At 38.0% G+C, this 27,311-nt stretch overlaps 1 protein-coding gene across 7 annotated transcripts in view; it reads right to left on the bottom strand.

Moving 5' to 3' along the window:
- KLF12 (Kruppel like factor 12) overlaps positions 1-27,311 on the bottom strand; it is a 445,831-nt gene that overhangs the window by 294,481 nt on the left and 124,039 nt on the right. For all 7 annotated transcript variants that reach the window (XM_029210579.1, XM_029210576.1, XM_029210582.1 and 4 more), the window contains exon 2: positions 10,100-10,163. In XM_029210579.1, coding sequence (XP_029066412.1) covers positions 10,100-10,132 — 33 coding nt within the window. In that variant the 5' untranslated portion in view covers positions 10,133-10,163. The remainder of the gene's footprint in view (positions 1-10,099; positions 10,164-27,311) is intronic.

The following is a 27,311-nucleotide window of genomic DNA, read 5'->3' as shown; positions in this document are numbered from 1 at the left end:
CCAACTGATTCTTAAATTGGAATATTTGTGAGTCTTACTTCCATTAGGCCTTAAGGTATACTAAGGACTAAACTATAAGATAAAGAATCATACTCATTGTTGAGTCAATAATCATTCATGATTTTATTAAACAAAAGTCTCTTTAGAGAACAGTAAGAGATTAATTCTCAGCTAACATCAACTGGAGAGAGGTGAAAGAGGTTACAATTTTTTTTTAATGCACAGATGTTGTTAATAACAAAATTAACCAGATAGATATTATATTTCAACAAATGCTTTTAATAATCAATCACTACGTTGCTTTAATACTCTGATGTTCTCATTAAATCAAAACTGGTTAACTAAAATGGTTATGTTTAAAAGATGCTCATATCATTTTTATGATCACTCCTGAAAATTTCTAGTAAAACACATTATATAAACTACTTTGGTAATGTACTCTAAATAGGATGACATAAAGCTTAGCTGAAGATCCACTATAATCAAAGGGCCAGAGAATGAAAATGAGAGAGAGAGAGAGAGAGAACACAAAAGTACACCAGAGCATGTGAGACAGAGGGAGAGAGAGAGACATAAAAGGGGAGAGAGACAGAGGGGGAAGCAAAGAGAAAATCATTTGGACACATAAACGACCCTCAACAGATTTTAGCTGAAATATTTAATGGTATCACTGAGTATTACATTTATCCTTAACTCCAAAAGGAAATTTTGCAGGGCACTTTTGTGACCAAGAGAAAGAAAATATACTTTTGTGTTTACTTAGAATTTTTTTTGAACAAAAAAATGGTGACTTTTACTCCTATTTCTTCCAGAAAATGTGACACCATCATTCAAGGCCCAGGTCAAAGGTCGCTTCACAAGTGAAGCCATCACCGGCTCCCTAGGTTTCATTATATATATTGTAGCACTAATCATATCAAATAGTAGTAACTCATTTGCCTGTTCCTGAGATGAAGAAGCCTTGAAAACAGGGTCCAAATATAATTTGGCTTTGTAGGCCTGTGTCTAACAAATAACATACTCTAAGTATAAGATTACTAGATTCAATCAGACTACAGCATAGGTGTCATGATTAATTTAATGTATCAACTTGACTGGGCCACAGGGTGCCCACATTAAACATTATTTCTGAGTGTGCCTGGGAGGGTGTTTCTAGATGAGATTGGCATTTGAATCAGTGGACTCAGTAAAGCAGATGGCCCTCCCCAGTGTGGGAGGCCATCGTCAAATCTGTTGAGGGTCTGAATAGAACCAAAAGTGGAGAAAGGGAGGATTAGTCCTTTCTCACCTGCTTAAGCTGGGACACTGGACTTCTCCTGGCCTTGGATTCACACCACCGGCTCCCCTGGTTCTCAGGCCTTTGGACTTGAACTGGAACTACACCACTGGATTTCCCAGGTCTCCAGCTTACAGATGGCAGATCATGGGACTTCTCAGTCTCCATAATCACATGAGCCAATTTTTACAATAAATTACATATATTATATATATATGTATATTTACACACACATATATGTGTGTATGCATATATATATATATATATATATATATATATATATATATATATATATCCTATTAGTTCTGTTTCTCTGGAGAACCCTGCCTAATACAAAATAAGCTGTCAACATTCTGTGAGGGAAATGAATAGCATGTGTACCAACCACTGCAGCATATCCAGTGAGTGCACGGATTTTATTTCCTCCGAGAGAAAGCCAGAGGTATCTATTTCTTATCGATACAGAGCAACAACTTAGAAGTCCCCAGTCAGATCCTGAAACTGGAAGCCGACATATTAAGTCAGAGACCCGGTACCCCCTGGTATGCAGGTATGTTCCAGCAGTATCCTCAGTCCAAGGAAACAATATAGATACAATTACTGGCCTGAACAGCAAATTTTCCTAAAGCCAAATGGACATCACTAACGTGACTTAAAATGATGAAACGGCTATTTCAACGAGCACTTAGCAACTACCAGACAATATGTGAACGCTTTAGCATTTTACTCACTTAACTTTCATGACAACTGCATGGACGAGACACTACTATCATCGTCATCCACATAGCACTGGTGTGACAATGAGCTACAGAAGCAGGCGAAGCCCTGGCAGAGCTGGGCTTGAAAGCCAGGAGGCCTGCACGTAGAGCCAAGCTCTTAAACATGTCAGCAGGTTCAACAGTCTCCATGGGTCCCTTAAATGTACCTAAAATACTACCTATTAGAAACGGCGATGTTAAGGCATTTTTCTACCCTTCCTTTAAAACTCACTGAAAGCTTTTAAAGCCAATTTAGAAAAAACAAACAAACAAACAAACAAACAGAGAAGAACTCCATCTTAAGTGAAAGTAAAAACAGTCAGAAACTCAGACTGCCAATCAAAACATACTCATCAAAGACTGTGAAATCTCGGAGTCCTCGGGGAACGGATACATACCTCCTCAGACCTGGAGCAATTTCCTAAAAGTGAAAATCACAGCGATGAAAGGCCTATCCAGTGAAAGCAGAGAAAGTGGTGCTAAGAGAGCAAACACACAGATGCAGCATTTTCTAGAGTCTAGCTCCATCATCCAGGGGGGTCACTGAAGTGCCAGAAGTACAGGAGCCTTTGTCTCCAGAGGCTCTGCTGTACAAGGGCAATTGAGGGAGGACTCTGGAAGTAACACCTTTATTTAGAGTATCTGAAATAAGAAACGCAAGACAAAGATTTGGACTCATCTAGCACATGCCCAAAACTGTTGGTGCCCCTGTCCACAATACTACCTGCCATACTGGAAACTACCGGCCCCATTCAAAGATGGGTAAAAACCAGAGAGAGGCCACAAGGGAACTGTGCATGAAAGCAGCAAGTATTAAAAGCCAGAGAGAAATGTAAGCAAGAGGCCAGTGAAGAACAAACACCGCAGGAAGAATTTACCCAAGGAAACAGATGAAGAATTTGGATAAATAGCACCACTTCACAGGCTCAAAAATAATAATGGTTCAAACAAAAGGGTCTTGCTTTAAAAGAAAATAATATTCAGGAAAGTACAGGGCTCAAATGATAAAATACGGGACATGTGAAACAGATGAAAGTAAGTAGACAGAGTTATGAAATACTACAGAGATGATAGTTAACTCCAGGAACTAAAGAGTAACAAAGAATTTGACTGAAAAGGTAGTAAGAAAAAATGTTGAATGGGAAAGCACAGTTAAGTGAAATAAAAACGTTAAAGGTGAAGACCACAGATACAAAACGCCAAGGAGAAACATTATACCTATCTTCAGGGTTACTAAACAAGAGAACAAATAGAAAAGACACCTTAAATATAATATTTAAATCTGAAGACATAAAAACAGAGTCTACTTCTCAGAGCTGAATGGGAGGATCCAAGAAAAACTGACACAGAATGATAAAAACCAAGAAGCAAAACTGATGAAGTTACTGAACTTCTAGCTTACTAAAAATAGTCCATGGACATCTGAACAAAAAGCAAGACAAGAACAAATGCAAAGACCAGTTTGCTTCAGCCTTCACAGTGACGCCAAATACCAGATGACAGTAAAGTAGTGTTTCCATATTTCTGAGAAAAATAAGAATTAATACTAATTGGCTTTGATAATTACAGTTAACAATCAGAAAATAAATGTTAATAAACCTAAGTTTTAAGAAGATAGTAAAACAAGAAGAGGGAAAAGAGTTAGAAATGTCATTAATTTACCCATCTTTCATAGCAACAAGTCAAAAGATGTTGTTTGAAGTTAAATTCAGTCATTAAAAAAAACCACAGAATTATCAGAACTCAAAGTTTTTTATTTTCTTTTTCTCTTAACTCTCAGATGAGAGCATCACTTTGGTGAAAGGACGTTAACTTGAAAATAATAAATTCCTTTGGTTTAAACTCAGCTTCTATTTCTTCCATTACATCAGAAGCAAACAAAAATAACTCTATATTAGAAATACAAAGTATAAATATGATCCTATTTTTGTAAAACCATCTCTCTTTACTTGTATATACGTACACAGAGATGCTGCAAATAATGCTCACCAAATGTTAACAGGTGTGGGACAGGGAGGTGATGGGACTTTGCATGCTTTAATGTTTTAAAATGAGCAATACATCATCTTTTCAAAGAATAAAGCCATTATTCTACTTCAATAACTGCATAATCTTTCTCAAATCCCTGTATATCATTTTGTTCTCGTATCCCAGGTCTAAGAAATCAGACACCCAAGGGTGACAGGACTTGACCGAAGAATGGCCTCACGCAGGACTATATTTTAATAAATATGCTATACACCTACTAGTTTGGATCATTATCACATCTACTGATTAGGCTCAATAAAAGGAATAACTTTTAATATAACTAGATATGCCTGGAAACAGGATGAACTGCCACATGCAGTAGGAAATTCCAAGCAGTACTCAAGATACAGCGCTGAAGTAACCAACCAACTCTTATGGAAAGACAGCCATGTACCAAGCACAGATTAGAGTCAATGACCTTTGTGGGCACTTCCAATTCTGAAGATACTTGACTTTGTGATGTGACGTCATGCAACAAAGTCATGAATCTCTGCCTTATGCTGCATAAATAATAGTAGCAAGCACGACCCAAACTTTTAGAACTCTACAGCTCTGAACTACTTTCATAAATATGTCATATTTTCTTTCACCCCATAACAATTCTTGAAATAGGTAGGACAGGTGTTATTAGTTCCACTTGGCACTTGAGAAAATTAAAATTCAGCAAGAAGTCACTGGTCCAAGATCATACAGGCAGAGAATTGCAGAGCGAAGACTTGACTTTTTGTGATTCCATGTTTACTGCCCAGGCAGCTACTCTACATAAATGTATAGTGGCCTACCGCTGACAATATATTTCACTTACATCAACTGGGGCTTTCTCAACAACTATGCCTACTTAGCTCAAAATGGAAGAAAGGCTGGATTGTTGCTATTACAGTCTTTCCACCTTGAGTGAAGAAAGAGCCTTGAAACTTCATGGAAAAGAAATTTAAAGTAACCACCCTATATATGCCCATAGCTATGAAGCAAACTTTTTTTCTGTAGGGAATTAAAGATGTCCCAGAAAGGCCTGCTATCGTCCTCTTGCTTTCCAAATCCAAAAAAGGAAAACTTAGCCACTGTTAACGCTGAATGGTTTAGGCAGCTGTTCACCAGAGGCAGTCACAGAGCAAAAGTTTGAACATGAACTCTGATAAGCTGGACTAATGTATATGCATGCATATGTTTTGGACACCTGCTCTAAACCAGCTGTTGAGAGCACTTGGGAAACATACTGAAATGGATGGAAAACAATGGAGCAAAGCCAGGTTTGTGGAGTCAGGTCCACAAACATTCACAATGAGAGCAACTGCTAAAATATGTTAAAGAGCACATAGACAAGGTTTTATGCCGATATATGTGAATAGAAAATAATGGATAACTGGAATCTTTTTAGAACTTATTTAATGTTATCTAATGGCAAATGGTAAAGCGACAAATTCAAGTGCAATGAAATGGAGTAAAAGAAAGAACTTAAAAACTGAGTAAAGAACTCAGTTTTTTTTTTAAGTAAAGAAAGAACTTAAAAACTGAGTGTGTGTGTGAATATATACACACACACATACTTTGATATAAATACATTTATATACTGTATTTATATATTATTGATTAATTGATTGATTGACTGGTTGAAAGAGGAGATGAAGACAGCACCTGAAAATAAGACTATTGATATGGCCACAAAGTAAATTTTACAAATGCTATTTAGGCTGTTTAAATATTAGAGCATAAGCAGAAGGCACAGCATGATATTCTGTGGCTCTTGGCAAGATTTTATCACCGCTGGCAAACTGGAAATGTACAAAATAGTTTTAAGAGCCATATTCAAATCCCTTTTCAATTATGTAGACAGTGGCAATGTTGCATCCACTGCTGACATTTTAAAAACGTCATCTTAAAACTGGCCTTGGGAATATACATGAAATATAGAAGAGATAAATTTCCAAACTGCAATTTTCTCTCTGAATCAGACCTTACTAAAACTAACAACACCTGATTCAAGCAGGTTTAAAAACAAGCATCAATGTACTCTTTGTTCTAAGGCATCTATAACTGAAAACACAGATTGAGAAATATAAGGAACAGCAAGAAGAAAAACATAATTCATTGGGACAAACACATTAAGTGAAATACTCACTGCTCCTTCCTCTATAAAGACTTCTGAACTCATGAATTATGAGCTATGAGGCACGATCATTTAGAATGAATCACACATAATATATTATACTTAATCAAGATAATATTTTCAGTCTACCCTCAGGGTAAGTATTAACACAAAGATTCTCTTTGCGATAATCTTCAGTTGTCATAAAATTAGTTACAGAGCAATGACACTGTCAAAATGTATAAACTTACAAAGCTGACACTGATCCATTCAAACATAAAAATTTAATTACAAATGAACAAAAACATAAATATAAGATCAACATCATACATAAGAAAAGGGATAAGTACTTTCTGCATGATAATGAGTGAAGGTTTCCATGTTTACGCAGCAATGAGTCAGGAAAATTTGAATTTACTACATTTGCCCTATTTGTCTTAAGGAGTATAGAAAATTGTTTAACGTTACATTATACATGAAATTATCAATGGTTTGCTGGAGCTAGCTCATCTCCAGCTCATGAGAGCCAATTGTTAAATTTTAAGGAATCTTGCAAGCTCTTTGTTAAACCATTGAAACCAGCCGTAGTGGGAATATTTACACCATGGGAATTGACAAATATTACAGATCAGGCCTCCCCACCCCATGCCCTAGAGCCAGTTTACTAGCACACCACTAATCCATATACAAATAAGTACACAGTACAATTAATTCTCACAAAGTAAATGTACCCATATAGGTAATACTGAGATCATAAAAAAGAACATTACCCAGAAATCTACCTTGTATCATCTCTGAATCAAAACTCCCTCTAGAGGGCTAAAAACTTTCCAGAAACAAATACAACAAAGGAGAAATTTTAGCAAGGAAAAAAGAAAGGCTTTTTTTTTTTTTTTAAGATGCCACATACATGTAAAATCATACAGTATTTGCCTTTGTCTTTATTTCACTTAGTGTAATGCCTTCAAGGTCCATCCACGTTGTCACAAATGGTAGGAGTTCCTCATTTTTTATGACTGAATAATACCCCACTGTGTATATACACCACATCTTATTTATCTTTTCATCTGTTGACAGACAGGTTGTTTCCATGTCTTGGCTACTATAAATAATGCTGCAATGATCATGGGGGTACAGGTATCTCTTCAAGTTAGTGTTTTCATTACCTTTGGATATACTCCCAGAAGTGGAACTGCTGGATCATATGGTAGTTCTGTTTGTAATTTTTTGAGGATCTTCCATAATGTTTTCCATAGTGGCTGCACCAATTTACAATCCCACCAACCAGTGCACAAGGATTCCCTTTTCTCCACATCCATGTCAGCATTATCTCTTATCTTTTTAATTGTGGCCACTCTAACAAGTGTGAGGTGATATGTCATTTCTCTGATGACTAGTGATATTGAGCATCTTTTTATGTTCCTGGCCTTTCAGATATCTTCTTTGGAGAAATGTCTGTTCAGACTTAGGACCATTATTTTATTCAGTTATTTGGGGGTTTTTGCTATTGAGTAGTACGAGCACCTTCTATTCGGGGATATTAACCCCTTATCAGATACACAGTTTGCAAATATTTTTTTCCCATTCTGTAGGTTGTCTTTTCATTTTGTTGATGGTTTCCTTTGCTGTGAAGAAACTTTTTAGCTTGATGTAGTCCCACTTGTTTATTTTTTATTTTGTTGCTTGTACTTTAGGTGTCATATCCAAAACATCATTACCAAGACCTATGTCAAGAAGCTTTGTTCCTGTACTTTCTTGTAGCAGTTTCATGGTATCAGGTCCTACATTTAAGTCTTTAATCTATGTTGACTTAAGTTTTGTAAGTGGTGTAAGATATGGGTCCAATTTCATTCTTTCATACATGTATATCCAATTATCCCGGTATGATTTATTGAAGAGACTGCCTTTTCTCCATTGAGTATTCTTGGCTCCCTTGTCAAATATTAGTTGACCATATATGTTTGGGTTTATTTCTGGGGTCTCGATTCTGTTCCGTTGGTTTTTTCCCTACCAGTACCATACTGTTTTGATGACTATAACTTTATAGTACAGCTTGAAATCAGAAAGTGTGATGTGACATCTCCCATTTTTTGTTTCTCAGGATTTCTTTGGCTATTCAAGGTCGTTTGTGGTTCCATATAAATTTTAGAAATGTTTTTTCCTACTTCTGTAAAATACATAATTGGAATCTTGATATGGATTGCACTGAATCTATAGATGGCTTTCAGTCATATTAATATTTTAACAATATTAATTCTTCCAATCCATGAACATGAGGTACCTCTCCATTTATTTGTGTTTTCTTCAATTTCTTTCATCAATGTCCTGTAGTTTTCAGCATAGAGATCTCCTAAAATGTATTCTTTTTCATCTCCTTAAATTGATTCCTAAGTACCTTACTGTGTTTGATGCTACTGTAAATTGAATCAATTTATTCCTTTTTCAGAAACTTTGCTGTTAGCGTATAGAAACGCTACTGATTTTTGTTATGTTGATTTTGTATCTTGCAACTTTACTGAATTCATTAATCATATCTATCAGTTGTTTTGGTTGAGTCTTTAAAATTTTCTATATATAAAATCATGCCATCTGCAAATAAAGACAATTTTACATCTTCCGCTGCAATTCTGATAACTTTTTTCTTTTTCTTACATGATTGCTCTAGCTAGGACTTCCAGTATTATGTTGAATAGAAGTGGTGAGAACGGACACTCTTGTCTTGTTCTCGATCTTAGAGGAAAAGCTTTTGTACTTCCACCATTGAGTATATTAGCTGTGGGCTTGTCACATATGGCCTTTATTATGTTGAGATATGTTCCTTCTAGGCCTAACCTGTTAAGACTTTTTGTCATGAATGGATGCTGAATTGGAAGAAGGCAATTTCAAGTGAAAGATATAATCTGGAAAATCATTTGTAAGTATCTGTGAAGGTGGGCTGGCAGAAAAAGACATGATGTACATTTATTTGAAGGTAGCAGGAGCAATGGGGGAAGGAAAATATGAAACTGTATGTGTTGTGCAGCTATATAAAGAGTTATGAGGCACACGCCTCTGTACTAGACTTTATGAAATAGAAATGGTTTAACATATTGTCATTTTCTTAGTATTAATTTATGATGTTTATATTATGACCAGTATGAAGTACACAAAAAGTTCAAATAAATACTACAAAGTGATAACCAGCACTTGATTACTGTTGAAATTCCCAGGATTTTCTTACTCTCTAACTTACACCAGTATTTGTCTGTGAAAAACCAAAGTTAAAAGCCTTTCATAATCATCCTATGTCCTTGATGAAAGCCAAGACTGCAGCTGCAAAGAGGACAGCACTGACAGCAATCATATACCATAGAGCACTAGGATTAGGCTTAGGCTTGTGGTAGGAATTGATACATATTAAACAAAATCTGGCTTTTTTTTTTTTTGTCCCAGTGATCAGTTGTATCAAGTGGTTTTCCATTTTTTAATTATCATCTGAAAGTTGATTCTTAAACCAGCTTCAGTTCCCGAAACTGACAACAGCTAGACTTGCACAAAGAAGGGCTGCCTCTTTATAATTTTTTTTTATATATTTAAGGGTTTAAAAACAAAAATTAGGGCTTCCCTGGTGGCGCAGTGGTTGAGAGTCCGCCTGCCAATGCAGGGGACGCGGCTTCGTGCCCCGGTCCGGGAAGATCCCACATGCCGTGGAGCGGCTGGGCCCGTGAGCCATGGCCGCTGAGCCTGCACGTCCGGAGCCTGCACTCCGCAACGGGACAGGCCACAACAGTGAGAGGCCCGCGTACCGCAAAAAAAAAAAAAAAAAAATTACACTTTATAGATAGATGAATGTCTCTAACCATTGACCTCTGTCTCACAGTCAGACAAAGAAGTGCTCTAATGAGAATAACTGCCCAAAATTAATGTTCAAAATAGGACTGCCACTGCAATTATACAGTTTGACTAACCAACCTTTATTGTTTTCCTCTTCATATAGATATTCATTCATCCATTTGTTTCTAGAGTCACATTGATCCTGCAAGAAAAGCACACACAAAAAAACCAAATAATTAGAACCAATAAGGGGTTAATATCCAAAATATATAAACAGCTCATACAACTCAACATCAAAAAATAACCCAATTAAAAAATGGGCAGAAGATCTGAATAGACATTTTTCCTAAGAGGACATGCAGATGGCCAACAGGCACATGAAAAGATGCTCAACATCGCTAATCACCAGGGAAATGCAAATCAAAACCACAATGAAATATCACCTCACACCTGTCAGAATGACTATCACCAAAAAGAACACAAATAACAAATGTTGGCAAGGATGTGGAGAAAAGGGAACCCTCATACACTGTTGGTGGGAATGTAAATTGGTGCAGCCACTGCGGAAAACAGCATGGAGGCTCCCCAAAGAACTAAAAATAGAACTACCATATGACCCAGTAATTCCACTCCTGGATATATATCTGAAAAAAAAAGAAAAACACTAATTCAAAAAGATACGCTAACCCCAATGTTCATAGCAGCATTATTTACAATTGCTAAGATATGGAAGCAACCTAAGTGTCCAACAACAGATGAATGGATAAAGAAGATGTGCTATACATACACAATGGAATACTACTCAGCCATAAAGAATGGAATTTTGTCATTTGTAACAACATGGATGGACTTGGAGGCTATTATGCTAAGTGTAATAAATCAGACAGAGAAAGACTGTATGATATCACTTACATGTGGAATCTAAATAATACAACAACCTAGTGAAGATAACAAAAAAGAAGCAGACTCGCAGATAAAGAGAACAAACTAGTGGTTACCAGTGGGGAGAGGGAAGTAGGGAGAGGCAACGTAGGAGCAGGGGAGTAAGGGGTACAAACTATTATGTATACAATAAGCTACAAGGATATGTTGTAGAACGCAGGGAAAATAGCCAATATGTTATAACTATAAATGGATTGTAACCTTTAAAAATTGTGAATCACTATATCCTACACCTGTATCTTATATAATATCGTACATCAGCTATACTTCAATTTTAAAAAATGAGAAAAAAGTTCCACATGTTGGTAACATTCTTCCACTGGAGGAAAGAAAAAGAAAACCTTAATTCTGCAATTTTTGAAGCTCTTGATTAGTGGAGTGACACAATAAAAGTAATGGCTGACGAACAGTTTTGGTTTTTGCTTCCTCTTTAGCAGCCATGTAAAGGGCAAAATGGAGAAATGAAGAAACAGAGGCAGAAACTCCAGCTATGACACTATGACAGATCCTGGGCACAAGATATGAAAATCTGTATAAAGATAAGGGAAGGAGGGGAGAAAAAGAAAGGCATGCAACAGGGAGAGAAGGCTGGGGAGAAGATGGCAGAAACTGCTTTAGAAGTAAATTTAATGTAAGAAAGAGAAGCCACAAATGTTCCGGCTGGAGCAGTTGGCTCTATTATTCTTCGCAACTAAGAGATTGTTAAAGGAATGCTGTTCTCCCTCTTTATAGCTGATACAAATGTGCAGAACAACTAACATGAATACTTTTGGGTGGCTCCATGTTATCCAATACCCAAGTAACTTTTTAAAAACTGATCTAAGATATGTCACTCAAAAATTAAACAAATACCAAGTAAATATTTATGTGATTTCTGAAAGCTTCCAAATCCCCAGCACCATTTGGATCTCACCAAATAGAAATAAATATTGCTGTATTGGAGAGTTCTGATTACAATACACCATTTGCCCCATTTGGATAGATCTTAAAAGTCCTCCTATTTATTCTCTCTCAGTATTATGTAACTTGCTTCAGAATTTCCATTTCATGAGGCAAATTTTCTTTGGCATTCAGTTAAGCCAGCTTATTAGGCACAGTTGACTTTTTTTTTTCATTTGGAATTACACTCAAGAGGGGACACGCCTTGGAGTTCTTAGCAGCACCCATTCTGTGCCAATGTCTACACAGGCAGTATCCAGCCAGGTCTCCTTTGTATGTGTTTCCATACATTTGAACAGAAAAAGGAGTTCACTCACTCATAAAGCCTTAAATGAAATGTACCAGAATGTACATGTTCCATGGGCTTGGCCTGTAAGATGATGTGGTCTTTCATTTTATTCCAGTTTTAACCCAATCAATTGATCAGTCAGTCAATGACTCTCCCTCCCTCCCTCCCTCCCTCCTTCCATCACTCCCTCTATGTCTATATTGATATAGATATGTCTCTTACGACTCAAAACGCATCCCCTAAAATATAGTACAGCTTTCACCACTACTAGAAATGCCACTAAGAAGCAATGGAACATAAATACAATATTTTAATATGACAGTGGTGAAATATTCTCTTGAAATTCAGAGGATAATTCTTCTATTTCACATTATGAAACCATAATAGGGTACCCCTTGAAAGAACTAAAAAGTCATCTAAAACACCATGTTCTTATCAAAATACGTCTTGTCCTTTCTATTCTTCAAAATATATCTCAATCCATCAGTTCCCACTTCTCAGCAGAATGTACCAGGTACTTCAAAACTGGTTTCGATCTTACATTCTGGTTCTATAATTTTTTTTCACACTTTAATAAACCATGAGAATTTTTACATGACACTCAACTTATTAATGCTTCTCCCTAAATTCATAATACTCCATTGTAGGGATACAGTATTATTTACTCCCTCACTTTTGTCTACTAGTTTATTATTTTTTACTATTACTGATAACACACATCCTTCTACGTAAATCTTGGACACAAGGACCTCTGCTAGCCTGGAGGATGCCTTTGGACAACTAGAAAGGATGCCCTCTCTGGGAAGACACAGACAGACTCTAATCAGGAGGTGGGGCCTGGCCAGGGAAGCCTAGTGTAGATTTCCACGGCTCACCCCTCAGCCAAGCATCCATATCCTACACCACTGTACTTAGCTGCCCTGTCTGCACCTTTAATTACCTTAATTGCCTCAGAATATAGTTATATAATTACTGGATCATAATAATATGAACTTTTTTCACTCTTTCAAAATATATTACCCAAATTGCTTTTTATACAGACTACACCAATTTATATTCCCACCAGAAGAAGCTTTTTATACAGACTACACCAATTTATATTCCCACCAGAAGAAGCTGTACCTGCTAACCTAGTTCTATTACCATCTATTGTCCAATACACAGCCCATTGCCCAGCAAACTTTAGGAGATAAAATAAAGGTTTGTCAAATGAATAAGAGAAGCTAATGATAGAAACAAAAGAAAAATAAACTCCCCTTTATATCAATTGTGTGGATATTTCTTAACCAAGTAACTAGGGCCTTAATTATATAATTTGTATTTTTTTGATGCAATTAAGCTACAGGCCACAATAAACATTAAATTTTGTGCATTATACATAACACAACATCACACAGTTTTACAGCATTTGGGGATTTACCAAGTATCCTAATGATAATATTTGTTCTGAAAGCAGTTCTATGAGTTGAGCACATGAGCATTTTAAGATCCATTTGACAAAAAAAAAAAAAAAAAAAAAGATCCATTTGACAGTGACGATCAGAGGTTAATTTCCTATGCAACGAGTCAGATAATGGTGGGGTCCTTTTAAAACCCCTGAGTTAGTCCCAAATGTCAGTGGACGGCTCTTTGTATATATCTCTGTAACTACCTATAATTTAAATGTACACCTCAGTATGTTTTAAACCTGGCGACAGCTTGGTACAATGCTAACTTCTGTTTTCCATTCAGTTGAAGCTGTTCAAAGCACTCAAGGTCATCTTTTGCTCTGTAGCACCCACCCCACAGAAAACGAAGACACAGTTTAGGATTGAGAAGACCTGTCCCCAGTTTCACCTCTGTCATCTACTGGCTCTGTGACCTTAAAAACCTCAATCAACCTCTCTGAGGCCCAACTTCCGTCTCCACAGAAGCAAGGATAATACCTGTTTTACCTACCCGATATACCCTAACTGAAGTAATGTCTATACAACAATCTGCACTAACATATACGTAAGCACACGTAAGATTTATCACTCTTTAATCAATGGACAGATATTAAACAGGAAAACAACAGAATTTCCCCAAATTAAGAGCACAAGATAGAATAGATGAAGCTCCAATTTTATTCATGCTAAGGGACCTTTGGGTTGTTCCCCAAATTCCCATCAAAACCAAACCACGATATAAAATAGGAAATTGGCACATTTCCAATAACAGTTATTATATCATCAATTTCCCAATTAAAAGATTATTTAACTCTGCCAAATAGGTTTGTGAAATTATCCAGTAAATCTTCCCTAAGTACCGAAGTTCTAAAGGGCAGAGTCCTCATCAAAAAACTCATCACACGTGTTTTGGTCCTCACTTTCCCGGCTCCAAAAATGATTCTCAATTGTCAGGTGAAGAAAAGCAAAGGGTTAGTTAGTAGTCACTTATTCCAATATGAAAAACATTAGAAATTACAAAAGGCATAAAATATTGTATTTTAGAAAGAATTTTAGATTTACTTTTAAACAAAAATATTGCTGCCTGGAACCACTGGTAAATACTGGTTTGTTTTTCTTTTAGTGGATAGTCTGGAGAAATTCTACTTACACCTGTTTCTCTCTTCAGTAGCTATAAGCAATAGAGAATGATTGTCCAAATTCTTCACTTTCTAACTCTTGTTTTCTTCCCTAAAATTTCCACTTGGTCAGCCAGCTTCCATAAGAATTCAAAGAGAGTATCCTGGATAACAGAAATGACCTTGGCCGGAATGAAAGTGGATGCTATCCTCCTTACTGAATAAGGAGTTACTTCGGAATAACTACCTCAGAGTACAGGCATTACATTACCCTCTAGTAACAGGCTCTTCATCACATCTTAAATGATCTATTATGTTCTCAATCTTTAAAGGCTAGTGTTTAACACATTCAAAATACTTCAGGACCCATAAGTACACTTGTTGCTGGTTCCTCTGATAATCCCTTTACGTATCTTTAAGCAGAGACACAGAAACACATTTTAAAAGTGTTTACAGACATCTGACTAGTCAGGGTATACCACTCTGCCCACAGGTAATTTAGTTTGCTCTGTTTCAAATAATTGAATCCTGATGCCGGTATAGCAATCCCATTTGGAATTCCGTCTTCTGGATTCAACTTTACAAATCACTACTTCATTAGTTGTGATCTTGTGTTTTCAAGTGCTGATTTAAAAAAAAAAAAAGCCAAGTAATAAACGTGTAATATACCTATTCAATTCAGTTACCACAACTTTTAAAGCTGATTAGGGAACTCACTGGCAGGCCTGTGCATTTCAGTCTGAGATATTATATAACAGGATCCATGTTGGCCTTACTCTGTACCAAGGTTTCTGATATATAAGTTGCCTTTTTTTATTGAAAGTTATCTCTGTTTCATCTGTCGTGGTGAGTTATCTTGGGAACTGAAAATGTTTGAAGGTTAATCTAAATATTTCAGGAGATAAATGCAAATCTAAGCGCTACATTTTCATAACTATTTTGACTTAAAATGAAAAGAGACACTAAAGACACAAAGCAGTAAGCTTGTTGCTAGGTGACAGGTGACACCTACAGTATCTCTTCTGAACCTGTACAGCATGAGACATCTCACTGCTGAGAAAAGACACACGGATTTCCATGGCACACACATCATTCTCTGTAGAGAAGCAAACTAATGTTCAGGTATTTTTAAATATAGGCCACAGGTAGTCAGGAAATTACACCTGTATGAATATGTGATTTTAGATATGCCTCTCACAATAAATAGAAAAGGATAGCTCTTTATTTTCCATTCTGAGTAGATGTGGCTCTATAGTCTAAACAACATCTACATATGAAATACATATAATTTCCATGACTCGTGAATAAAGATTAAAGAGTGATAATTTTTCTTTGTATCCCACTTCGGAATTTTCACACTTTTAATAGAGATCACTTCAACTAGGGTAGGCAGAATCCATAGAGAAAGCATATCCTGATAAAAAGGAACCCAATTTGTATTAAATTTATTAATACAAGAACATCATAGCAAAGATCTGATGAATGCAAAAAGAAAAGCACAAAAAGCCTCAATGTAGATTATTTCCTGGACATATTTTATAATTACACACTTAACTTTGTAGCATTACCTCCCTTCCTTGAGACAAAAACCCAGGCACCAAGTTCCACCCCCTCCTTTACTCATCAGGCAATCCCAATGATGATATGGAAACGCCAAGGACGGTTTTATGCCCAGAATTGGGACCTCACATGAAGAATGGTATGTTCCACTCCCATTAGAAAGGTGGTACTGATGGTCACAAAAAAGATCCAGGCATGAACACCAGACAGAATGAACACCAGCTTTAACATCTGGGGTCATATAACTTGGGGCAGGTTGCTTCACCTTATGTACTCCCTTTCCTGAATTTATTAAACTGGTAACATAAAACCTTGTGGGGTGCACTGAAAAGGAGAATGTAGACAATGTATTTACCACGCTACCTGACACATACTAGTTACTCAGCAAATGTCAGTCCCGCCCCTACTCGCTACGTTTATCATCAAGTGTCCAATCTCCTATTTCCACTTAAACTTTCCTGAGAACTAGGAACCAGCAATGACCTACTCTGGCCCAAGTTCCACTTCCTCGATACCACCTTCAACCATGAGAGTGTGTCTCTTACGGGAAGATCCTGGGAATACAAAGACGACAGGATCTCCACTCTAGGGTATCACAGTACAGCACCCATTAAGAGAGTTCAATGATGTAACAGCTAACAGAAATAGGAGAAAGGGAATTCAAGGTCATTAATAACCCATATCCCATAATAATCCCCTTGGAATTCTGTTAGTTACATACAAATCATTTGAAAATTCTCCATTTACAAAACAGTTCTTCCCTATTTCCAGCTCTACGTTTCTCTGAAATTATGTTTCCACCCAGGAATTCTTCACTATTAAGAAAAACAGACAATACAGAAAGAGCAAACTTTAAGAACTAAGGTCCCATGTGGAGTAACGTATGCTTTGCACAATCATTTAAGAACACTGTTCTCGGGCTTTCCTGGTGGCGCAGCGGTTGAGAGTCCGCCTGCCGATGGAGGGGACACGGGTTCGTGCCCCGGTCCGGGAAGATCCCACATGCCGCGGAGCGGCTGGGCCCGTGAGCTATGGCCGCTGAGCCTGCTCGTCCGGAGCCCGTGCTCCGCAACGGGAGAGGCCACTACAGTGAGAGGCCCGCGTATCGCAAAAATAAATAAATAAATAAATAAAAGAACAGAGTTCTCTGAATAAACAGTCCATTCTCTGAGGGAGGAGGCGGAGCCAAAGCACACTGACGTGGAAATTACTCTCTCAATCTGTTTGCGGCTTCCGTTACACCCCATCATTCTGCGCAGACGGAGAACAGATAAACCCTTAAAAGAAAGCAACCATAGCAAATGAATTAAGCCTTTCTTTTACACATATTGTGCTCAATATAATGGTTTGAAAAGTAACGTATGCTATGCTCGTCTTCCAGTGTAATTGCCATCTTACTGGGACTGCGTAGTCAAAAATCTGATTTGTATTGCAAAGGACTGACAAGATGATTAAATCTTGTCTTCGTATGTCTAATTTATGTGATTTAGATTGCAACACAAATATGAGCATGTGCAATTTGTACTTGCATGGAAAGCTACTGCATGTAACACGACGTTCTGCCAAAAGTAACTTGGCCACACACTAGTCTGCACCGCCACGTGGGGGACCCTAACATCCTTCCCCAACCCTCTCTGTCAGGATGTGTCTTAAACCATCATGCCAAAGATGTTAAAAATCTTTGGGGTTTTTAAGAGGCTGGTAGGAGAAAAGGAGTCACAGGGTACCCAGCTACTTATTAATCTCCAGTTCACTTCCTGGCACTTTCTATAAATATAATGTGGTTGTGTTAAATATAATGTGGTTGTGTGATTTACATATAGAAAAGCAAACTTCAAGTTTTGAAAACAAATGAAAATAAAATCATGGTAAACACACATTTGGTACCGCTTATAAATGCATAATTCACACAGTCTAAGAACTTCTTCACTACTTTACTTCAATGGGTGTTATCTGGACATAACTGGGTGTATATATTATTGGGTAATTAAAATTCTATACACTAAAGAGCTATGACATAGTCAGGAAAAATAAATGCCTTGGGCTTCCCTGGTGGCACAGTGGTTGAGAACCCGCCCGCCAATGCAGGGGACATGGGTTCGAGCCCTGGTCCAGGAAGATCGCACATGCCGCGGAGCAACTAAGCCCCTGCACCACAACTACCGAGCCTGTGCTCTAGAGCCCGCGAGCCACAACTACTGAGCCCACAAGCCACAACTACTGAAGCCCGCGAACTTAGAGCCCATGCTCCGCAACAAGAGAAGCCACCGCAATGAGAAGCCCACACACCGCAAGACAGAGCAGCCCCCACTCGCCGCAACTAGAGAAAACCCACGCGCAGCAACGAAGACCCAACGCAGCCAAAAATAAATAAATAAATTTATTTAAAATATAAATAAATAAGTGCCTCATTCAGTATACATATTTGGCTTTCCTATTAATTATTGCTTTCTATGTTTAGCCTGCCAATGCTAAGCAAGATAAACCCCACTCAAAGGCATAGTGAACTGTTTGCGTACGGAGTAAATTTTCTAGTCCATCACAACAATAGTTAATTAAAATGTTGCTCTTATCCAGTTTTGAATTAATTCACGTGAAATAAAACAAATATTTATTAAATCGTGGGGAAAACATTCCATCAAACTGTAAAACCTGAGTAGAAAAACAAACGGCACACAATTACAGTTGACATTTAAATGAAATTTGCAATCTCAAAATATTTAACAAGAATTAGAAAACATCAGACCTGAGGTATTTTAAGGATACTTTTATGTTCAATCTCTTCACGTAACTGGGCGCAAAGAAGTTTTAACACAGGCAGATTTTAAATATAATTTGAAGATGGATCAATGAAGTAAGTAGATTTGTTTCAGTGACATTTTGACATAATGATACAGAAACAAGAGGGTTTATTTGATATTTTTAACGAAAATCTTGCCTTACTGAACGATAGTTTTGACCAGCTGAACTCATTAATCCAGTGTGCATATTCAGACATCACAGTCATTGCCCCATGTAGTTCATAATCTGATCCATAAGAGATAGCTGGCTGTCATGGCAAGTACATAATCAATAAGTATTTCTCAATGATGAGCAAATTAGTAGACTGTCAAATGTATTACATAACCCTATGCTTCTCTCATAATTAATTAACACCAAAATATCAAAATAACTTTTGCTGAGAATGACAAATGATATATTAGGTTGATTCTTGTTCAGAAGGATCAAAAAGACCACTTGAAAAACTGAAAAATACTGAAACTGGACCTCAACTCAAGTACAATCCAAGCAGTTTATTGATGAAGGCCCACTGACATTTACTACATGGTACATATATTCTGTTATTAATTCATCTGTGAATCACCCATATGCCAGAAATTGAGGGCATTACAAATTATATGCCACAATGCCTAATTTAAAGAAGCTCATAGACAACAAAGGTGAGACAAATATAAATAAGTAAAATAATTATAACAATAATAGATACCATCTATTGAATGTTTGCCATATGTTTAACATGAACTAGGTGTTATTATATATATTAGTTAATAAATGCATGTACAAGGCATAGCTATTCTAATGACCTTGAATTAATACCCACATTTTAAAATGAAAGTAACTGTAATTAAAGTCCATATTCTCTAACTTATATCAAGTTGAAGAACTAATAACATCATATGAGGTCTGGTGAAAAGAATAAAGTACAGCAGGAAGTTGAGGGAACCCACAGCAAGGTGAAACAAAGCTGAGTTGTGAAAAGTGAGGAAGAAAAGACATTTCAGGGAAAGGGGATGCACTAGGAATGAGCACATTTAAATCTGAGTCTGAGAACACTCACACACGTATGCACAGACACATATAATTTACACACACACACATGACCGAGCGTCCTAAGGATCAGCATACGTACACCAGCCAGCCCATGTCACCCAACGAGGGGCTCTAATATAGAAATCTGTAATGTGGAGAGAAGGTCCATTTCAAATAAATGATCAAAACAATTGTGAAAGCATAACTTCCAGTGTCTTAGGTGCACATCTGTCTTACAGTATAAAGGGATTTATATTATATATGCTAAACCAAGAACATTAAAATATGATTTAAAGAGGCTAATTCTATGGAAAAAATGACTTTAAAAGTGTTTTCTCATGAACTGTGCTATGTTCCATGATTGAAGGTATTTCTGACATTTCTGACTCTCATGGATCAAATATTTCAAAATATTTATTAATCAAATACAAAGCAATGAAAATATGCCCATAGATAGTAAGTATACTATCTTCGACATGCTTCAACCTTCAGGTTCATAAAATGCTTTATGACATACAGGCCTACACTAGCTATCGTTTTTAAAGGTGTTTTATTTGGTTGAGGGGCTTTAAAGTTCCCTCACCACATCTGGGTTCTCATTCTGTACTCCTCTCCAGCATATGCATCTTCTCTCCTTCCTTAAAAATATCCCCAATATGCATGGGCAAGTATTTTTACACTTTAATTTAAATATAATATCAAAAAACATCTGATTTTAAAAGGACAGTCTTGGGCTTCCCTGGTGGCGCAGTGGTTGAGAGTCCGCCTGCCGATGCAGGGGACACGGGTTCGTGCCCCGGTCTGGGAAGATCCCACACGCCGCGGAGCGGCTGGGCCCGTGAGCCATGGCCGCTGAGCCTGCGCGTCCGGAGCCTGTGCTCCGCAACGGGAGAGGCCACAACAGTGAGAGGCCCGCGTACCGCAAAATAAAAAAGGACAGTCTTTTAAATTCTTTAACTTTATTCCCAAAAGGATGTCTAAATACACCCCATATATCATATATTTTAAGATTAACAAAAGGCTGGAGGTGGCATGCTGTTATTTGGGAAACTACTGGGCCTGCTAAAAAAAACATTGGTAAAACCAGGTGTTGAGGTTTGACACATAACCTCACCTCTGCAGAAAGCCATGGTCTGGAGAATGAAAATAACTGCATTTCAGTTCGTGAGAACCAAGTATTGATAGATGACAACTTGCCAGTAATCAAGAAGAGGGCTATGAAGTATACACGTGAATCTGCTGTTCAACTTGAATTTGAAAAGAGCATTCAACTAGCATCTAAGCGAACACAAGTGTCACACAAGAGCAAGCCATATACTATTTGCTTTATGGATGCCAGCCTTTGTCCAAAACATATTCATTTCCTTCATCATACAGGTTGCTGGTTGCTAACTTACATAATGAACATTTATTTAAATTTTGCTCACAAGCTTCAAACTTCAACATGCTTCCACCTTCAGGTTCACAAAATGCTTTGACATATAGGCCTACCCTAGCTATCCTTTTTAAAGGTGTCTTACTTGGTTGAGGGGCTTTAAAGTTCCCTCACCACATCTGGGTTCTCATTCTGTACTCCTCTCCGGCATGTGCATCTTCTCTCCTACCTTCAAAATATTCAGATAATCTCTGTCTCAATGCTAACAGTCAGCCAGCTCTACTACTAGATGTAACTTCAGGTAACTACAGAACAATTTCTATCCTTCCTCAGACATGTGATCACAACTCATTAACTCTAAGTTGATCCACCTGCCCCGGACCATGAAATGGTCTCTTTGATGACAGATGTATATTTAGCATTATAGATAACCTGCACCTGGAAAGAAAATTCCCCTCCCCCGTTTCAATGAGGTCTCTGATTCTTTTCTCCAGTCTCTCTACTACCACTGGATGTCTTTTAAATAGTCTACCTCCCTACAAAGGGGTATCTTCCAAAACTCTCCTTAATTTTACAATGGGCTTTGATCTCTTAGGAAGTTCACCCACCAGAGATTTGATTATTACCTCTCAAATGAACATCTCTAAGCCTAAACTCTTGCTAAAATCTTGCTCTACTTTTTTTCCCCCATAGATATTATAGAATCGTGTCCAGTGTATGCATGAGTCACTCCAAAGCTAGCTATCACCCATGGGCCAATCAGTTATCAAGCGGAGGCTACACGAGCTACTCTTGATTACAGAAGGGCAAGCAACTTGAAACACATCTAATGCTCCAACTCTCTTGAACAACCCTTTCTACCCAGCATCAGTTTTTAATGCAAGCAAATTGTATGATACATTTTGTTTGGAGTTTCTATGGTTCTTAGCAATATGCTGAATTCCTGTAGCTGACCACTAAACATTATTTGATGAGATTCGTGTCACATTAGATAGAGTAAACAACACTACAGTATATGGCAATGCTACCATTATCAACTGTGTGCTAGTGATTGGCTAACCGATCTGGGCCTCAGCTCCCTTATCTATGAAATTAAGGGACTGAAACGTCTTCAAGTTTCCTTTCACTTATAAAGTTGTGGAATCTACAAATCCTCTATTTTAAAAATGCACAAAAAATGAGAAAGAAAAGAATCATACGAAGTCACCAAAAATAATTTATGGAATGCAATTTACTGAGTTCCTACTGTAAAAGAAGGTATTTATATTAGAACACAGGAATTATTTGGAGAGTCCAATTCTCTGAAATTCTTTTAAAGTGGAATAAACAGCTGTTGTTGAAAACAAAATGCACAAGCCTGCAAGGCATATGCTATGAGCTGGAATACATTAATATTGGTTAACAGAGTTTGAGTTCTATCTCTGAAGTGATGAACTCAGTGAAATTTATCAAAACTTCTCCTTCCCAGTGGCTCCTCACCTGGCAGGATATAATGGATGACTAATAGGTCAGTGGGAACTTAGCACACCGCATCTCTTTACTATGTGCTCTGAAGAGAAATGCTTAGGAGGTAAAGACGGGACCATGGAATGAAATATTTTCACTCTTTCCAAAGCTGAGCCTGTGGACACACCAGTAGCTGAATGATCCTCTGGAGGTGGTCTTGAACAATTCCAAAGGGGAAGAGGGAGAATTCCTTTTCTAAGCACAGTTCCGTGACGCAATGCATTACAGTAGTGTTCATCTGTGACTATAAGTAATTTCTTTCCCTAGGGTTTTACGGTGGCCACTTGGAAGGCTCAGAAACATATCTGCGACATTGTTTTGTGTAAATTAAAGGAATATATTATTTCCAACAGTATCTCAGCAGCAAAAATGTACTCTATATACCAGGTACGCGCCAGGCAGTGTCGCAGGTACTTCATACACGTTATCTTAGGGAGTCCTCACCATGAAGGAGGGATATTAACCTCCACTTTACCAGAGAAGAAAGCTTCATGGCTACTGAACTGCACAGTGGGGATCTGAACACTCTTCTGTCTGATTCCAAAGTCCATACTCTTTTCCTCACACCACAGTGCCCCTCACTAGAAGCTCCTGAGGTGTGAGCTTGATGAAAGCACTATGCCAGGACAAATTTATCCAGGTACAGATGTGGCCAGCTTTCAGGCACTGCAACACTCACTTTGTGGATGCGGGCAGCCACTGAAGACACTGCTGTTCCCATTCTCAATTATGATCAGGAGCCACTGATGGCCCCAGTGTTGCTATTGCTACACTTGGGCAGCATTTCTCCATGTATGTTCTGTGGACGGAATGGGGTCTATATTAAACAAAGGACATCAGAGCTCCTTTTGCCAATGCATTTTGTTTTTAATGTAGCTTTTCTCAGAGATATTATGCAAGAACACTCCCCCATATAGCCAGAAGTCCCAGGAGCCTCAGAAGTTACTGGAAAGTTAACCCTCCCATTTTTACAAGACCATGAACAGTAACTGCAGAGTTCTTCAGAGCTGGGTGACATCTAACATCCTAGAGACCTGAATTCGAAACTCAGCTTTTCTATTTCCAAGTTAAACGGCCATGGCCCGATCACACTCTCTCTAGAATTCAGGTTTTCAACATCCACAAGAATGGCTAAAATAATGCCTACCTTGCAGCATGTTTGTTACGTCTAGAGAATCTAAGAAGTGCAATTTGCAGAAGCCTCTCGATAAAAAGAGTAGTTATTATTCAATTATTATTTTTCATAATTATAAGTACTACTTTGGTTTTAAAACACAGTACTAAGCCACAGAACCTGCTGGAGCCAGAAAGAGATGAGAAAACAAGCCACATGAACTTCTCTGGGTATCCTGTATTATTAAGTGATACTAATTTAAGAAAAGAGAAAGAGTTACTAAAGACAGCCAGGTTTCCAGAAAACAGGCACGCGTATGCCATACTCTTCTTCTACAGGGAACAAGGCAACAGGAGATGGGTTTCCAATTTTTCATAGTAATAGGACCCAAATAAACTAAAACCCATAGAAGTGAAGATCATTCTGAAAATCCATCATCCAGAACTCCTGTTTATGGAGATTATTTGGCTCCATCTTCTAAAACTTAACAACTTAATATGATATCTACTCCAGCCTTAGACGCTGATTTTCAGTAACTTCTACACCCTCTCTTTTACTGCCTGTCTAATGTCGTCCATCTTATCCCTATAATTATTCGGAAATCCACACCTTGATCTCTGTCCTATGAACGTTAATCACTCATTCACGGGATCAACAAGTACTGCTTCTCCTTCCTCCTCTTTCCAACTAAATTCCTCGTCGAGTTAAAAATAAAGGAGGCTCTAGGTTTTAGAAAGCACTGATTTCAGAATTTTGTTTTTTGTTTTTGCAGTACGCGGGTCTCTCACCGTTGTGGCCTCTCCCGTTGCGGAGCACAGGCTCCGGACGCGCAGGCTCAGTGGCCATGGCTCACGGGCCCAGCCGCTCCGCGGCATGTGGGATCTTCCCGGACCGGGGCACGAACCCGCGTCCCCTGCATCGGCAGGCGGACTCTCAACCACTGCGCCACCAGGGAAGCCCCTCAGAATTTTGTTTTTAATTACCATGAAGACATACAACGGAACAGCATAAAATCTCTACTCACAGTACTAAGGAAACTAAACGCCACGCATTCCTAGTGGTTGCTCCAATAGCCACCAGTTGTAGCTGCTGAGCATCTGAAATATGACTGGTCCAAATCAAGCTGCTCTGCAAGTGTGAAATACACTTGAAGACCTTTTACCAAAAAGCATAATTTAAAATACTTCATTTATCATTTTATATTGATTATGTGCTGAAATGGCAACACTTTGGACATACTGGGTTAAATAAAATATATTATTAAAGTTAATTTCACCTATTTCTTTTTATGTTCTAACATGGCAATCAGGAACTCTATAATTACTGAAGCAGCTCGCATTATATTTCTATTAAACAGCACCGGTCAAAGGTCCTACATTTCAAAGCCTTGTACAACACACTGGGAATTTTCTTGGCCTCTAATTGTATTTTATAGAGACCATAATGACTTCTCTTCCACTGAATTCCCCAAAGATATGTTTTCTTGTTTAATCTAGCATCTAATGTATCTGGATGTGAATATATCCCAACATGTACTGTTAATTGAGCACAGTCCTCAGCTCCTTGGAAAGCTATAATTGTGAAGAATGTATTTGATGCTTGTTGGTACCTGATTTTTATCTCACCAGATTATCAATCTTCAGATCTTTGAAAACTCTGCAAAGTGATCTCAAAAGTGTCATGTGTATCTTCCAAAAGCACAGTCATTCACGCACAGCCATGCCTGAATTCAAGTGTCGAGGGCTTTCCTTAATCCTCATAGCCTATTAAAGCTAAAAGATCCCCAGAGGACCAGAAATACAACCCAACATCCACTTTGTGTCCTGAAGCATAGCTGTATTTAAATTGATAAAATAAACTGTAACGTATTCTGCATCCCATATCCACTCTGCTGCTGATGGGAAATACACTTTCCCATCAAAATTGTTTGGACAATATATACATCATTAAACTGAACACAGCCAAGCATATTATGTTACAGCATCATTTGGAAACTCAGGCCAAACAATCCTCTGAAATTTCTAAATGTCAAAACTACTGACAATAACATTTTCATTCATTCTGTGTCTCAATGTTGCTCTTTATGTTTCTCCTTAGGCATTCTTCTGAGTAAACAAATTTGATTAACAGAGTTTCTCATTTTCATAATGTGTAAAAGTGGTGAAAGAATTCATTGTACATTTAAGGAATTTTCCCAGCACTTTTATTGACAAGTAGCAATACCTAAAAAACAATCACATATTATAACTCATACCATCCCTCATTTTTTTCATGGAGTTACGTGTGAAGTCATGTTTTCAATCGTATCATTTCTACCAAATATCCCTGGTGGGTCAGTTCCCGCCAGATGCTAACTTTATGAATAAGTGTGATACCAGGCAATGTGAGCAGGGCTAGACTCAGAAGACACTGGTTCACTGGCAATAAAACCTTTGACTTGAGAGAGAGGATCTGCTTGACAACGAGCACATGCATTTATTTCTTCTAATTCTGCAGAGGGTCTTTAAGAGTTGACCATTCTCCACATGGTGATATAAACACAGAGAGGCCCTCCTGTATAAAAACTCCCGGAACCCACAACCCTTAGGGCATCTTAGGGGTGGAGGTGCCAGGCCACACATGAAGTTACCAAAGGCTAACTCAGTGCTTCCCAACCCTTTTCAGGGCATCCTCAACTGTTTAAGGAAATCAGTATCTCAACACACCTGGAACCGACCCCCAGCACATCAGCTGGGCAGCTCTGGGCTAATTTACTGAGAGAGCTACAAATCTCCATGCTCCCAGGAGCCAAGAGGCTGAAACAGTGGAGCCACCCAAAAGAAGGCTGGAAGCGGGACAGAGAAGGGATGTCCTCTCTGCAGAGGGCCGCTGGTCCTCAACTGCTGACAGTGGTTCCCTCGTAGTTATATTCAAATGAAATGAAGCCTCTATACCCGTTTACGAGATCTCCTACTTTATAAACACAGTACTGCTGTACTGACAAAAAACAAACAAAACACCATCCACACATCAATCAGTTCATGATATGTACTGCACTGGCCTGACCTTCAGATTCAAAACATCTAGGAGGCCAAGGAAACTACAAACTATGGACACCCTAGATTTGTCTGGGCCTTTGCATCGGGGTGCCAAGAAGAACATAAATTCACATAATAAACATGGAATTTCTAACGGAAGCATCAATTTCACTTTTAGATTTTTTTTTGGAGAAACTGTATTAAAACAAACTGAGTATATTATGAGCACAGTTCAAAAATCACATGATTTAAT

This window comes from Monodon monoceros, unplaced genomic scaffold (genome assembly GCF_005190385.1).
Source record: "Monodon monoceros isolate NGI ecotype Baffin Bay Population unplaced genomic scaffold, NGI_Narwhal_1 Super_Scaffold_8, whole genome shotgun sequence".
NCBI lineage: Eukaryota > Metazoa > Chordata > Mammalia > Artiodactyla > Monodontidae > Monodon > Monodon monoceros.
Note: the sequence above shows the minus strand (reverse complement) of the source record. Positions and strands in the feature narration are given on the sequence as shown.